Below are 13,385 nucleotides of genomic sequence, written 5' to 3' on the forward strand. Positions count from 1 at the left end.
AAAGGCAGGAGCGATGGAATCCAAATATCCTTTGACAGAACAGAAGGGAGCGTTTGGCAGATATTTCAAAATGCAGATTCAGACTCTGCAGTTGCCACAACTGACCACGTTAAGTTAAACAACAGTCATTGATAGTCCTTGCGTGACTTTATAGCTTTTCATTAAACAACCTATGAAGAAAATCTTAATTATAACAACATTGAAGATTACTGTTAAAACTATTAAATGTAATTAAAGGTTTTCTATTACTCACCATCAAATCTTTCACTCTGTTGCTTAGCTGATCAATAAATAATATTGGAAGGTAATGCACTGTCTTCCCCAACTGAACCCTAGGATGTTTAAACATGGATTTTATAACTGTAGTGATCTAAAAAGAAAACTACTTTTATTCAAGTTAGCACTCAATCAGCACTTTCAGATCTACCCGTGTAGGTATTTCCCACCATCTTTTCAGGCACATTATTCTTTAACACACAGCATGAAAGAAGCAACTGCTAGCCTGGAATCTCTCATTGAGAGATGTCTGCATAAAAAGTGTGCGTGTTATATTTCTCTTTTCAGTTTGTTTTTACTTTTCAGTAGAAAGAATAAGCAAAAAAGAATGAAAGACAAATGAAATTAGCCGTGATGATGCTGAAGCTGTTGCATGAACAAGGGTAGAGGAAATTTAAAAGTTTGCCAAAGAGAAACACGATGAGGTTTACCACCATATATTTGTATCCTTTGTCTCAAGTATCCCTCTCCTCCTGCAATGACAACGTTCCACCATCTCCCCCCCTCCTCTCCAGCCCCAGTGACACCTACTAGCTCAGCAATAGCACATGCTCTACCTAGCATGGGACCATGTAAACACTGGCTGCTATGCACACAAGATGGCTAGATACTACTGATGAGAGTGCACAAGGAACATCTACATTCGCTGCCTTTTCCTGAACAGAAACACTTGTTTGGATTGCTCTACCACCTCATCAGCCTGCACAAAACCAGTAATAACAACCTTTGAGGCCTTGACAAAATCGACCACTGGAAAATTGTTTTGTTGGTATTTTGGAAAAGTATTTAGCCTAGGGCCCTGAAAGAGACAAGTTCTTAAAGCTCTTCACTAGAGAGGCAGCTATCTACACTATACTATACTCAGTAAGAGTCTGTGGAGCTAGCACAACTGAGCTTATTCAAGTCTGGAAATTGAATTTTAGTAGTTCACAAAAGGAAGAAGTCTCTATGTACGGTAACTACATAGTAAATACTCAAGGGGCAACAGTAATACAGAGAAGTATTAACTTAAGGATCAGAAATAGTTTGATTCTTCAACTGAAGAGAGTTCAATTTCTAGATAACTATTACAATCAAAGCTACTGCTAGTGGAATTGCAGCAGGCTATTTTACATCCAAACTACTTTCTGCGTAATGCGATGATAAAACAGCACTGAAGAGCATCTAGATATGACCAGAAAAGATCCATCAACCCCTTCCTGTTTTGGGTCTGTCTCAGGAGTTGCTAAGTTTATCTATTCTGCTTGGGAAGCTATCCCAGAACCCCAGAGTCTGCTGACTAAGCAACTGCTTCTGGATTTAACAGGATACTTGTAGAGAAAGGCATCAACATACGGCAGCACCAGCCAACACAGCGCTATTTATATGGTTAACACTGGAAGAAATTTAAGCAAGCTGTGAACAGAAGCTACTGCCTGCCTAAAATCTCGCTTTTTATGTTTTTCTTGAGAAAACTAAATTATGTAGGACAACGCATTGTCAAAGGGAAATAAAGCCAGTCATACAGGGGGGAAAAAGATGGGATGGGAGATCAGCCGTGCCACTTAAGCACTTGCTGTTTGGACACAACTGGATGTGAAGGTTAACTGCAAAGGTCAAGGAACAATAATTGCTTTAAAGGCCAGAAGTATGATTTGAGAACAAGAAGGTGTGAAACCTGCTGTAGCATTTTACTTGTGTCTTTGCAGTTCTGCTTTGTGTTACCCTGGTAACTCCCATACAAAAAGGTATTTTAAACTCTGAACTGCCCATAGCAAGACATTTCCAACAAGGCGTTCTAGCACATAATACCTTACTAACTGTCATTACTGAAATGCAGGCATTAAAGAGTGCCTATTTTTGTCTCCTAAGCTCCGATATAAAAATAAAATACTAAAGGAGGACAGGCAAGATTTTTGTAGGAAAGCCAATTAAGCTTATAATCTAGCAAAATTAAGTCATCAACTTACATCTTCATGTAACGGTGAACATCAGCTGGGAGGGATGATCCATCAAACACAAAATCTTCCACCATGACATTTAAGGTCAACCTTGACCTCCAGTGAGAGATGGGTTCATCTAAAGCGCTGGTCTGCTTTTCTGCTTCAATTTGCTTTAAAAATACAACAAACACACATACTGCTAAACAATACAGAATTTTGAACAGGATAATACTCTAACTCATAGAAACTACTGAGTCATTAGCTGTATCACAAAACAGACATTCATTAAGAAATACTTTACCTTAATTTAGACTAGACCAAGTATTTTGCTCAAATACAGCAGAACATATTGTAAATGCCAACCGTAATTTGATACTGAACAATTCATTGCCCATTCAAAGTGCCGTTCATCAAGAATGAATATTCAGTTTATTTATTTTAATTCCTTATGCATCTGCACGCTCTGAAAACAGTCACTTGAAAGTAAGAACAGTGGAGTATTCAGATATTACTTCAAAACAGTCAAAAGGATGATTGACTGTATTAATCTGGGGGAGTAAAAAGATCTGACCATTTGCTTTGAATTTCTGAGCCTCCAAATGCTGTGGAAAGCAGTGCTGAAACAGTTTCCGTAGCTTTCAGTAGATGCTTACCCCCCAAGGCATCCTACTCGCTTTTCCTTGGATGACCACCACCTGCTATCACCTTTTAATGCTGGACTCTAGCTTCAACTCGTTTTCAACTTTATTATAACAACATTTAGAAATAGCACTGATAGCTACAAGTGTATTTCAGATTCCAAAGAAGAGCAAGGTGAAATTCTCTAACTCCCCTTGAAAGTGAGATACAAGAACCATTGCGTTTCGTTAAATAACACCGCATTTTTTCCTCCGGTGAGTTATTACAGCATTTGTCAAAGGATACTACTATCATATTCTCTTGAATTGAACTGGAAAGTAGGAACATCCGACAGAAAAAGAAGCAATCTACGCTTTGGTCACTCACTGATGTGAGTTAGTATCTCTATTTTACAAAAGCAAAGTAAATTATTTCACATGAATCTAACTCATTATAGAAAGCAGCATCATTCTGTTACAGAACAATACAGTATTTCTCCCACAAGGAGTGAATCCTTGAAGAAATTAATGTTAACTAGGGAAATGTTTTAATAGCAGACACTATTATAGAGGGCTCCACATTTGCTGTGCTGAAAGGTCTACTATTAGTGTACCAGCTGATAATCAAGCAAAAAGAGGTGTTTTGGTTGCGCCCTCCCCCCACTTTTTAAATATCATTATTACTCTAAAGATGCAAGCGCTGCAGCTGCTAAAACCACAAGTGTCTATAAAACTTGTATTAACTTGAGGATCAGAAACAGTTTGGTTCTTCAGTAAAACTATATGTATTTTTTCCCCAGTTTTTCTACAGATGGAAAACCCACGTACCTGTGTGGTTGATTCTCCCGTGAGCAAATTAATCTCTTCTGGTTTAGGGACCATGTATGTGGTCAGAGGGCTTACTATATGCACCTGCTTACCATCGTGCCAAGGCAAAACGCCAGCATGATGAAGAAATATATATGCATATAACGTGCCGTTATTTCGAGTCTTCTTTGGTACAGAGACGTTCACTGTCCTAAAACACAAAATAAGTACGTTACGAGGTGACATATGTTGGAATACCAAGCTGTTACATATGAGGATCGCTGAAGATGTTAAGATGTTCTGAAAGCAAGCAAGAACATGCTGGGGCTAATGTGCCCTACTGAGCCATGACCAGGTGGCTCAATTTATGTACTCTGGTATGTAACGTAATATTTGCATTACCAAAGTTTTACTGCTATCTTAAGACACTTTCATCTTTGTCCAATTCATCCTTTATTATCCTAAATAACACAGGACCAAGTTATCAGTTTTGTAACCCAGCCAACAGGTCATACTGCCAAATTATGACAGAACTTGTAGAAAATAACCTTCCACGCACTATGTCGACAGAGCATATACATGATAAAAAAATTAGAAGGAAATTCAGTTATGCCAAGCACTTTGCATTAAGGACGATCTTCTCAGCTACGGCATGCCAAGCTCACAACTCTACAGAGCCTCCAACCACAAAGTCACTCCCCTTGTGCCTGCCAGGGAAGCACCCCGTTAATTTGATCAGGTTGATTTTGTCTGGATACTCTCACTGGCCCAGCAGACCGTCAGTAAAACAGTTCTATTTTCATGTCTGCCAGAGATCAAGTTTACCGTGACCTGCACTGCAGAAGTTCATGTTCTTTAATTATGAAACATGCAGAATGTGAAAGAGCCAGGGTGAACCTCTGACCTCAGATATGAGATAACAACTTTAAACAACAAAAAAAATGAAGCAGCTAATACAGAAGTTGTTCTAACCATCATGTGTGTCTCTTTATAATTAAAGAGTGCAGTGTTATATTCAGAAATTCATCTAAGGGCATGATCTTAGCACCACCATCCCTTCAGAAAATCTTGAAACAGTAAACCACCAGAAAAAGGTTTACTTTTACTATTGTCGGCACTGAAACAGTTATACCAAAGCACGTTGTTACGATACAAGAAGAGAGAACACGGGATCTACAACTTCCAGGTTCTATTCAGGGTCTGAAGCCACAGCTATTCTGGCTGCACGTTATTAGAGAAAGGTCTTAAAGATTTTCCAGACGTGTTGACTTACATCTTCACAAGGGAAAGCCACTTTTACTATCACAAGCAAAGCATGCTTCTGTAAAGTATTTGTTTGTATGATTTAAAACAGTATGTTGATTTAAACCAACCAACGCTAAAGTAATCTAGCACAGCTTGTAATACAAGTGTTTAGGGTGGGATCTGAAAGTTACAGTAGACAACAGATGACAGCATTCAAGGCCTGTAAGATATACGTGCGAGAAACGTATTTCTTAGCACATCTTTGTTCAGCATAGATTTCTTTCTTGCCACTAAGAGACGATCATTCAACGTAAGAGAAGTTTGTCTAAGAGGCTGCTCTTAGAACATAGTACACCGTTTCTGTCAATGCAGGTACTATACTGATCTGTGATACACGAAATATTCTAGGAATCTTCCATTAAGAAAACAAACAAACAAACAACTAGTTTTTATCTACCGTAGCGCTTTGTCCTTGGCTCCAAAGCTGAAGTCCAACTGACAGCTTTCCTGCCTTGGCACTGAGAATATGGAAAACAAGTACAAACTGAATGGCCCACAGAGCGTGCAGCAATAGCTTCAACCCGGAACCAAAGAATGCAAAGACAACTCAGCTCCTTCAACGATACTGTCACCAAGAGTATACCTACTTACTTCATGCGTATTTCTATCTATGTGACTATCAATTTATGTACTTGATGTGAATGGCTATTATTTTGGCTACACGCTCCAGAACTAACCAAAAAACTATCAGCACTGCCACTTACCTTTCGAATTTAGACTCGACATCAAAATCCTCCACGTTCAAAACCAGGTCTACGTTGCTCTCAGCTCCGATGTTCGACCGTGTGGTAGTGTAGACGCTTAGCTGGAATGAAGGAGAAGACGACCGGGAAATCAGGGCACGGAAACGCAACGCTGGCACATCACCGAGGTGAGGGCAGGGCTTCGCGACCCAGCTCCACAAGCTGGGCAGGGCACCGGTGGGCTCAATAAACGGGGAAAACGCCCCGGTGCCTCCTCCTCGCCCCCCCCCCCCCCCCCCCCCCCCCGTTACCGGCCGCCCCCCGCTCTCCCACCTGCAGCTTGGGCCGCCGCGCCAGGTAGGGCCAGACGCAGGCGGGGTGGGCGGCGGCGGCCCCCGCGGCCGGGCAGGGCCGCGTGTAGACGATGCCGTACATGACCCAGCCCGTGTGCGCCACGTAGAGGGCGAACAGCCCCACCGCCAGCCCGCTCAGCGAGCTGCGGCTCAGCATGTTGCCCGGCCGCCACCCCCCCGGCAACAACCGCAACCGCCCCGCCGCCGCCGCCGCCGCCCGCGCATCCCCCCGCCGCCGGGGAAGGAAGGAAGGAAGCCGCTGCCCGCCCGTCACTTCCGGGAAGGGCGGAGGCGGAAGGGGCGGGGCGCCCCTGCCTAGCAACCGGCGCGGCGCTGCGGCCTGCCGGGGCCCACTACTCGGGCGATGATAGTTTTATAAAAACAAACAAATAAACAAAACAAAACACCAACCCCAAGCCTCTCTGTTTTCTTCAGGGTTTCCTTAAGCTTCTGTAAGCTTTAGCTGAAAGGAAGAACTTCTTTATGGAAAGGGTTGTTAGGCATTGGAACGGGCTGCCCAGGGAAGTGGTTGAGTCACCGTCCCTGGAGGTCTTTAAGAGACGTTTAGATGTTGAACTTAGTGATATGGTTTAGTGGAGGACTTGTTAGTGTTAGGTCAGAGGTTGGACTAGGTGATCTTGGAGGTCTCTTCCAACCTAGATGATTCTGTGAAATACAGAGACCTTAAAGAAAACAGTGGAGATACCCCAGCAGATAGTTGGAGCAGTGCTGCCCTGCTTGCCTTCTTTTCCTTAACCTTTTATAGTGTAATCTACACCCACAAGTATAAAAAACAAAGCATTATTAATATAATCTACTCCTACAAGTATAAAACCAAAGCACTATTAATATAATCTACACCCACAAGTATAAAAAACAAAGCACTATTAATATAATCTACACCCACAAGTATAAAACCAAAGTATTATTAATGTAATGCACTCCCACAAGAATAAAACAAATGCGTTATTTGCATATTGGAGCAAAAGGAAAGAAATATATTGAAGCAAAAAGGGTGTGAGGGAAAATGAAATAAAAATACATTCAAGCAAAAATGGTTCAGGTTTTAAAGCATTTCTTCATAACTAAATGTGTATGTCTATTAGGTTGTCACTGAAAAAATAAATTTTGTTTTGGACAAGTGATTATCAAAGTGTTTGATCTTTTTTCCTTTGAACAGGTTGACAATGTGTTTACTGCCCTCCACACTGTCTGTTTCTTCATGCATACTGCATGACTAACCCCGAGAACATTACTCAAAACCTGCATGCACACCATAAATTGAAATTAGTGACTAATTTTAAGAAAAGCATTAACAAGTCTTCACTTGAACTCTTCACGTCATTAAGAATGTGTCATTGGTAAACTTCACCTTTCCCTCATTCTCAAAAACATCCATAGGTTTAGTTCAAGCTTATATCCACTGGACCTAATTATACATTTTTTCCCCACCTTCTGTTATGCATTTCTCACATGTGTAGTAACTGCAGTGTCACCTCACCTCTTGCCTGTTCCCTGGATAACGAAGTAGCCTGAACTACTGCAGTGTAGTTTAGATAGTCTTGTTCTCCAAGCCTCTAGAGCCCCTTTTCTGAATCTCTTTTGATCTTCCAATACTCTTCTTTAAGCACAGATGATAGATAGAATTGGATTCAATATATCTGTCATCCAAAGGGGAAAAAAGAGACACCCCCCAAAAACAAAACAAAAACAAACAAAAAAAAGAACTTAAAACCCTGCCTTTCTGTATTTCATACTCCCACTTGTCAGGTAAATGTTGGTCTCCTGTACACGTGGCCAACAGAGGACATGCATCAATAAAGCACATCTAAACTTGTATGGACTTGATTTTATTCACAATTATGATTGTATCCTTTACCTTGGTGTTTATTGAAATAATGTCTAAGAACAAAATCCAAAGGAAACAGAACATTTTTTTCTTTCATTTTTAATTTGGCTTCACGCTGAAAATTCAATTTACAAGCCAGTCATAAAGAAAATGTCCAGTTGGGCAGAACGAGCCGTGATTGTATACTGCAACATCAACACTTGTAGTGTATCATTTAGTTCCCTTTCAGTAAATCACACAGCTTACAGCAGAGTTGAAGCTTTTACGTCATTGCTATTTGGCTCAGTTAGTTCATCACACACTGTAGTCCATTTCAACTTATCAACAAAAACTAGCAAGAAAAGAATACTCAAATTGAGGTATTTCCTTTAAGAATTTACTGATCACTGGTATTCAGAGGTAATGTTAAATCATATAGTTTTAAACATTGAAAAATGTACAAAACCAAGTTCATCTTTTAAAAATATTATCCGTAGTCTTCCATGCATGTTAATAAAAAATATAAAAATCAAAATTTGTAGCACTGAAGCTATACTTTGCGTTTTGTGAAAGTATTTCCACAATCGGAACCACAAGCTACAGTCATCTTTAGTACACTACCTGCCTTTCAGTTACAAAGTATAGTCAGCTCAGTGCAAAGACAGTCTATATACACATACCTTAGGAGCCATAGGAGGGAAATATACAGCAGAAAAAATGCATTCAGGTCGTTATCATCATCCAGTAGCACTATATATTGTTACAGGTTTACACTGCATATCCAAGGGCTATAAGAAAAAGCTTGCAGCCAATATGCATCTTTAAACCGACTGCTTGAGCAGCCTTGAAGTCAACAGGAGCTGTACCACTGATGGAACAAGCACATCATACCTTGCGAACGAGTTCCTACAAAACTGTACTTCCTGCTCTATCAGCACGGGTTTTCAACTAAAAGCATCCTCTTCATGGCAGTGCCTAACTTGGATTCAGTAGCGGAGAGAGAAAATCCCAAACTGTGATCATTAAAAGGTTAACTTTTTGGTTTTTTTTTGCATTTAAATTCTCAAGTGTGTTCAAAAACATAGCAATACTTTTTAAAAAATGTATAAATTATGTCCTCAATGCAAGTTTAACAGTAATTCAAGAGATCAAAAACTTCTTATGAATTATTTCTCAGCTTGTTGATATTGCATTTTATTCTTTCAGAAAAGATGAACTAGTACCTGTGATCAAATTAGAAATGTCTTGCACACCTGGGTAGGTGCTGGGAATTACAAAAACGTTTAGAAAGTGGTCCCATTGAACAGATGCCTGATACTTTCAACACGATGCTGAACACTGAAGTTATATAGTACATAATTAAACGTAAGCAGATGCTTAGTCTTGGTCCTCCTCCAGGATACAAAAAAAATCTATCACTTCTAGAGATTTACTTCTGACTTCTATTTCTAACATTACTGATTTACATGGAGCTCTTAATACCCTTAGAGCAATTACAGAAAGCAATATAACAAATCACCAACACAAACAACTATATAGACAAGCAGCCGCAACCGATGCGCTTTTTGTCTAAGTATATACAATCGCTAAGGAGAGATGTTTAAGTTAAGGGATTGTAATCCACATACTTAAAATACAATTTCATCTTTAGATGTTTACTTAAAAAAAATGCTTTTGTAGTCTGGAAAGTACAGTAGGGGTTAACTTAAATTTCCCTTCTGAGATATAAGAAATATTTTGTTCAAACTTTATAATAAAAGAAAACATAGGACAAAAATATATACTTAGGGCATACCAGGTTTTCACAAGTTTATTTCTTTACTATTTAAAATAAAATTGTCTTGATGCGGGGTAGTGAATAGAAGACATGTGTTTCAGTTTTCCCCATACACATTCATAAACTTAGAAGTAACCTATCATCACATAATTTCATTTCCAGTACCATGGTAGGATGAAAAGTGCCTAAACTTCAGCCTTCTTCAGTATCCATGAGGAGAATTTGTTTACTAACACATTTCACATACTGCATTCTGAACTTAGAAGTAAACAGACACACTAAGAGTGACAGTCAGAAGTCAATGCAAATTAAGATTTCATCATACTGTATTTCTAAATTTAATGTCTTATTGTTCATAAAAACACTTGAAGTCTCCAAAGTACTAACAAACTTGCTAACACCTGGGCACCTTTGCAGTGGTTTGAGCATGCGCATGAGACAATGTGATCCTTTATCTAAAGGCAGACGCAAGCTAAAGCAGTACATGGAGCCTTAGCTTTGGGTGGCATTACCAGAATGCAAATTTAATGTTCGCCTGCCCTTTACTGGTCAGGTAAACGTGAATGGTCTGTGAATGTCACTTGATCTTAAGAGGTCTCCCTCATGCTGCACTCAGCCTACAAAGAACACGACAGAACAATGAAGAGCAAGGGATACCAAAAACTAAATTCTCCAGTCCAAGAGATGGAAAATATTCTTCTTCAGGGTGCAAAAAGACCAGCTGTACAGCGAAAGCTCTGCTGCTATGCTAGCCTTAATGAATTTACTACTTTCTAGTTCAGGACCAGAAGTTCATCTTGATTTTTCTCCAACAGGTTCTTTGGCTCTAGATTGGCAATCTGAAGTAACACCATTCATAACATCAAAATAGAATATTACAAAAGTCATTATGACTTTTCCCTTGCTTCCAGCCTTTTTTGGTCAAAGTGAAAGAACTGAGACTTAACATTACATCCGTAGATTAATGTACAACACCTTTTTTGAGATCTTGAAGCTGGCCTCAAACGAGCTGGGCTGTTCATATGGCTGTGTACAAAAAGTAGCTCAGAATCAAGAGACACGACAAGTATGTTGTTAAAAAAACCACACAAATTAAAAGAAAACTTTACATACAATCTGTGCTGAGGTGATTTGACTGTTTCCATCTCTACTGTTAAAGACTGATCTTTTCAAAATTATACATACCTTTTTACCAGTTACAGATTCCAATGTTAGCCTGCACAAGAGTGCCATCATTACACATCATAACATCTGGGGGAAAAGAAGCTATTTTCTACACAACAAATCACTCCTTCACTCATAAAAGAATAATATCTTGAAATAAACCTGAGAGGTTTCCTAGAGAAAAAAATATCTTGTCTTGACCAATATGAGATGCAGGAAATACATATGCAAATCCAGGCACGCCTAACGGATGTTCTCCTTGCTACTGTATTCTCTGTAGTTATACCTCAGTATTAAGTTAAAATGCATTTTTTGATCATGGTGTGTTGGTGACTAACTTGTATACTCACTTCACTGCCTTAGCTATAGCACAGAATCGTTGTGTTTGTTCATTTGAGGAAGTGCTGGAGGATTTTACCTTTAAGGATGTCTTTAAAGGTTCCCATCACAGAGTACTTTTCTCTGGTCTTCATAGGAAAAAAGAGAGAGAACTGATGAAACAGCATTGGCTGTGCCGCTAGTGACTTAGACATTACTTAGATGACAGATGTCTACTTAGACATTACCTTCAGGAAATTGTCCTCTGGCTGATGAACAGCTGGCTTAATTGCTACCTGCAATGCCATGTCCCGGAAAGCAAGATTACCTGGATGACTATCTCAGTCTTCCTGCTCATCTGTGATCTTGAGGTTTCACTTGACTGACTGATTGAACAATGGAGCTTATTATGAATTCTTACCTTCATTTTCCTGTTGGACCTAGTATTCCTTTTTGTCTTGTAAAGAAGCTAGCCACATTAGCTGAAGTTCAGATACTTAAAAATTAACAAATCATCTGCAGTGCTTTGTTCACAGGGAACTTCTATGTTTCAATGAGTTTAGGAGCCAAACTTAAGTTTTGCTAATGCAAAAACTCTCAGCCAACATATTTGTAACACCTGGGCTTGATTACAGAACACTGAAAGTGCTGCTAGAAAAAAGGACAGGCCTTACATCAAGTAGAATGCAACAGCGCAACATAAAGGAAAATTAATTTTACTTGATCAGATTTTTTTTAAAAATCATAACAAATGCATGCAAAACTGTGGTTAAATAGCTTTTCTGAGATCGTGGGATCTATAGCAGACGCCACTCGAGTTCTGCAGCTTACGTTCTGTAAATCCCTTCTCTACCGTTTTTGAAGGAGCAGAGAGCAGAACGTGACTAAAACTTGCCATGAATAGCTGTACTTACCATGCAATAACAATGCAGAAAAATTCATTTAATGACAACACCAAATATGGCCTTATAAAGGAACTCAGAAATTAATAAAAATACCTCTTAAAAAAATACCAAATTATACCAATGTTAAAGTGCAACAATTCCTTTTCCAGAAAAATATTTTCTGCATATTATGAAAACATTTTCCAAGTAGGCCAATGCTTAGACTAGCTAACAAGCCTATTCAGTGTGCTTGAAAATATTATATGTACAAAACAACTATTTACTTCCTGTGGCTTTGCCTCTAAAGAGATTGCATCACTTCCTTAATGCACACATCTCCTTTTCAAGTAAGCCTTGTGACCTGAGGTTTTAAACCTTTAAAGCAGGATTAGCAAACACACAAGGGTCTGGTTGCCTTTTTGTCATAGCAAGAGGATTCTAGAAGCAATAAATGCATTGAAATACGTAGTGTAATTCATTGGTATAATGTTAAGTGCACAACCTTGTTTCTCCATAAGGATCACAAATTCCCTATAATACCTTTTAAATTTATCTGCTTACAGCACTGGACTCCTGAGAAATCTGTAATAGAACTTGCCTTACTGTGGTAGAAACAGTGGTTTAGATGAGCTTTGTACCTCCTAAACTTTTGTTTCTGTTTACTTTTAATGCGGTTTTATCATAATTGAAGAAAAACAAGTGAAGCAAAACAAAAAAAAAGACACTTTTTAGGTATCTCAGATTTCATTGTTTTCTGTTAAATGCATTCAAAACACACAGCTACTTGTTCAACCACATCAGAATAACAAAGCTTTGGCTGAATCTCTCTCATACAATATATGGAAATTCAGTCTGATGCGAGAGCTCTGCTGTCAAGGGATGGCAGTATTTCACAAAAGCAGCAAAACGATCATCAGACAAGCGTCAAATGTCTTCACACCTCTGCATTTTGTGTGTGTGTAAGGATCACGTATTAAATTGTCGTAAAGAACTCAAGACATTTATTTATGTCTCCTGTCCTGTCCTGTAAATTTAAGGTTTGTAAAACTGGTAATATTGTAATTGAAAGCATTTATATGTTATTGTTTGGTGAACGGGAAAGGAAGCTTTCACTTCTGTCCTTGCAGTACAGCAAGCCACTGAGTGTCACAACCCAGCTGCTCCACAGTTGGATGCCTTTTACGTGGAACTAGTAAACATTTCATCAGTGAGTTCACTAGACAAATTGTAATGAATGTTGTTGCAGTAATGCTACGTGCTACAGGTCTTAGCCCCAACAAAGTCTGAGTTTACCACCTGACACTACTGGGCAGTCTAGTACGATAGCCTTATATACTGAAGATACTGAAATCCCCTGGACTGTATTAATTAATCTGTTTGTGCCATTATGTGTGATTTAACAATGTTTCCATGCAGGCTGCTCAGGACTTCGCTATATCTCTACCTAGATC

At 39.2% G+C, this 13,385-nt stretch overlaps 1 protein-coding gene across 1 annotated transcript in view; it reads right to left on the minus strand.

Annotated features, from left to right (window-relative positions):
* Positions 1-6,212, minus strand: part of CLPTM1L (CLPTM1 like) — a 30,220-nt gene extending 24,008 nt beyond the window's left edge. Inside the window, exons 1-5 of the mRNA XM_048046012.2 lie at positions 5,944-6,212; positions 5,632-5,732; positions 3,644-3,833; positions 2,226-2,368; positions 254-332 (exon numbers count right to left, since the gene is read on the minus strand). Of these exons, the coding sequence (XP_047901969.1) occupies positions 254-332; positions 2,226-2,368; positions 3,644-3,833; positions 5,632-5,732; positions 5,944-6,120 (690 nt within the window). The 5' untranslated portion in view covers positions 6,121-6,212. The remainder of the gene's footprint in view (positions 1-253; positions 333-2,225; positions 2,369-3,643; positions 3,834-5,631; positions 5,733-5,943) is intronic.
* Positions 6,213-13,385: the final 7,173 nt, after the last annotated feature.

This window comes from Anser cygnoides, chromosome 2 (genome assembly GCF_040182565.1).
Source record: "Anser cygnoides isolate HZ-2024a breed goose chromosome 2, Taihu_goose_T2T_genome, whole genome shotgun sequence".
Classification (NCBI taxonomy): domain Eukaryota; kingdom Metazoa; phylum Chordata; class Aves; order Anseriformes; family Anatidae; genus Anser; species Anser cygnoides.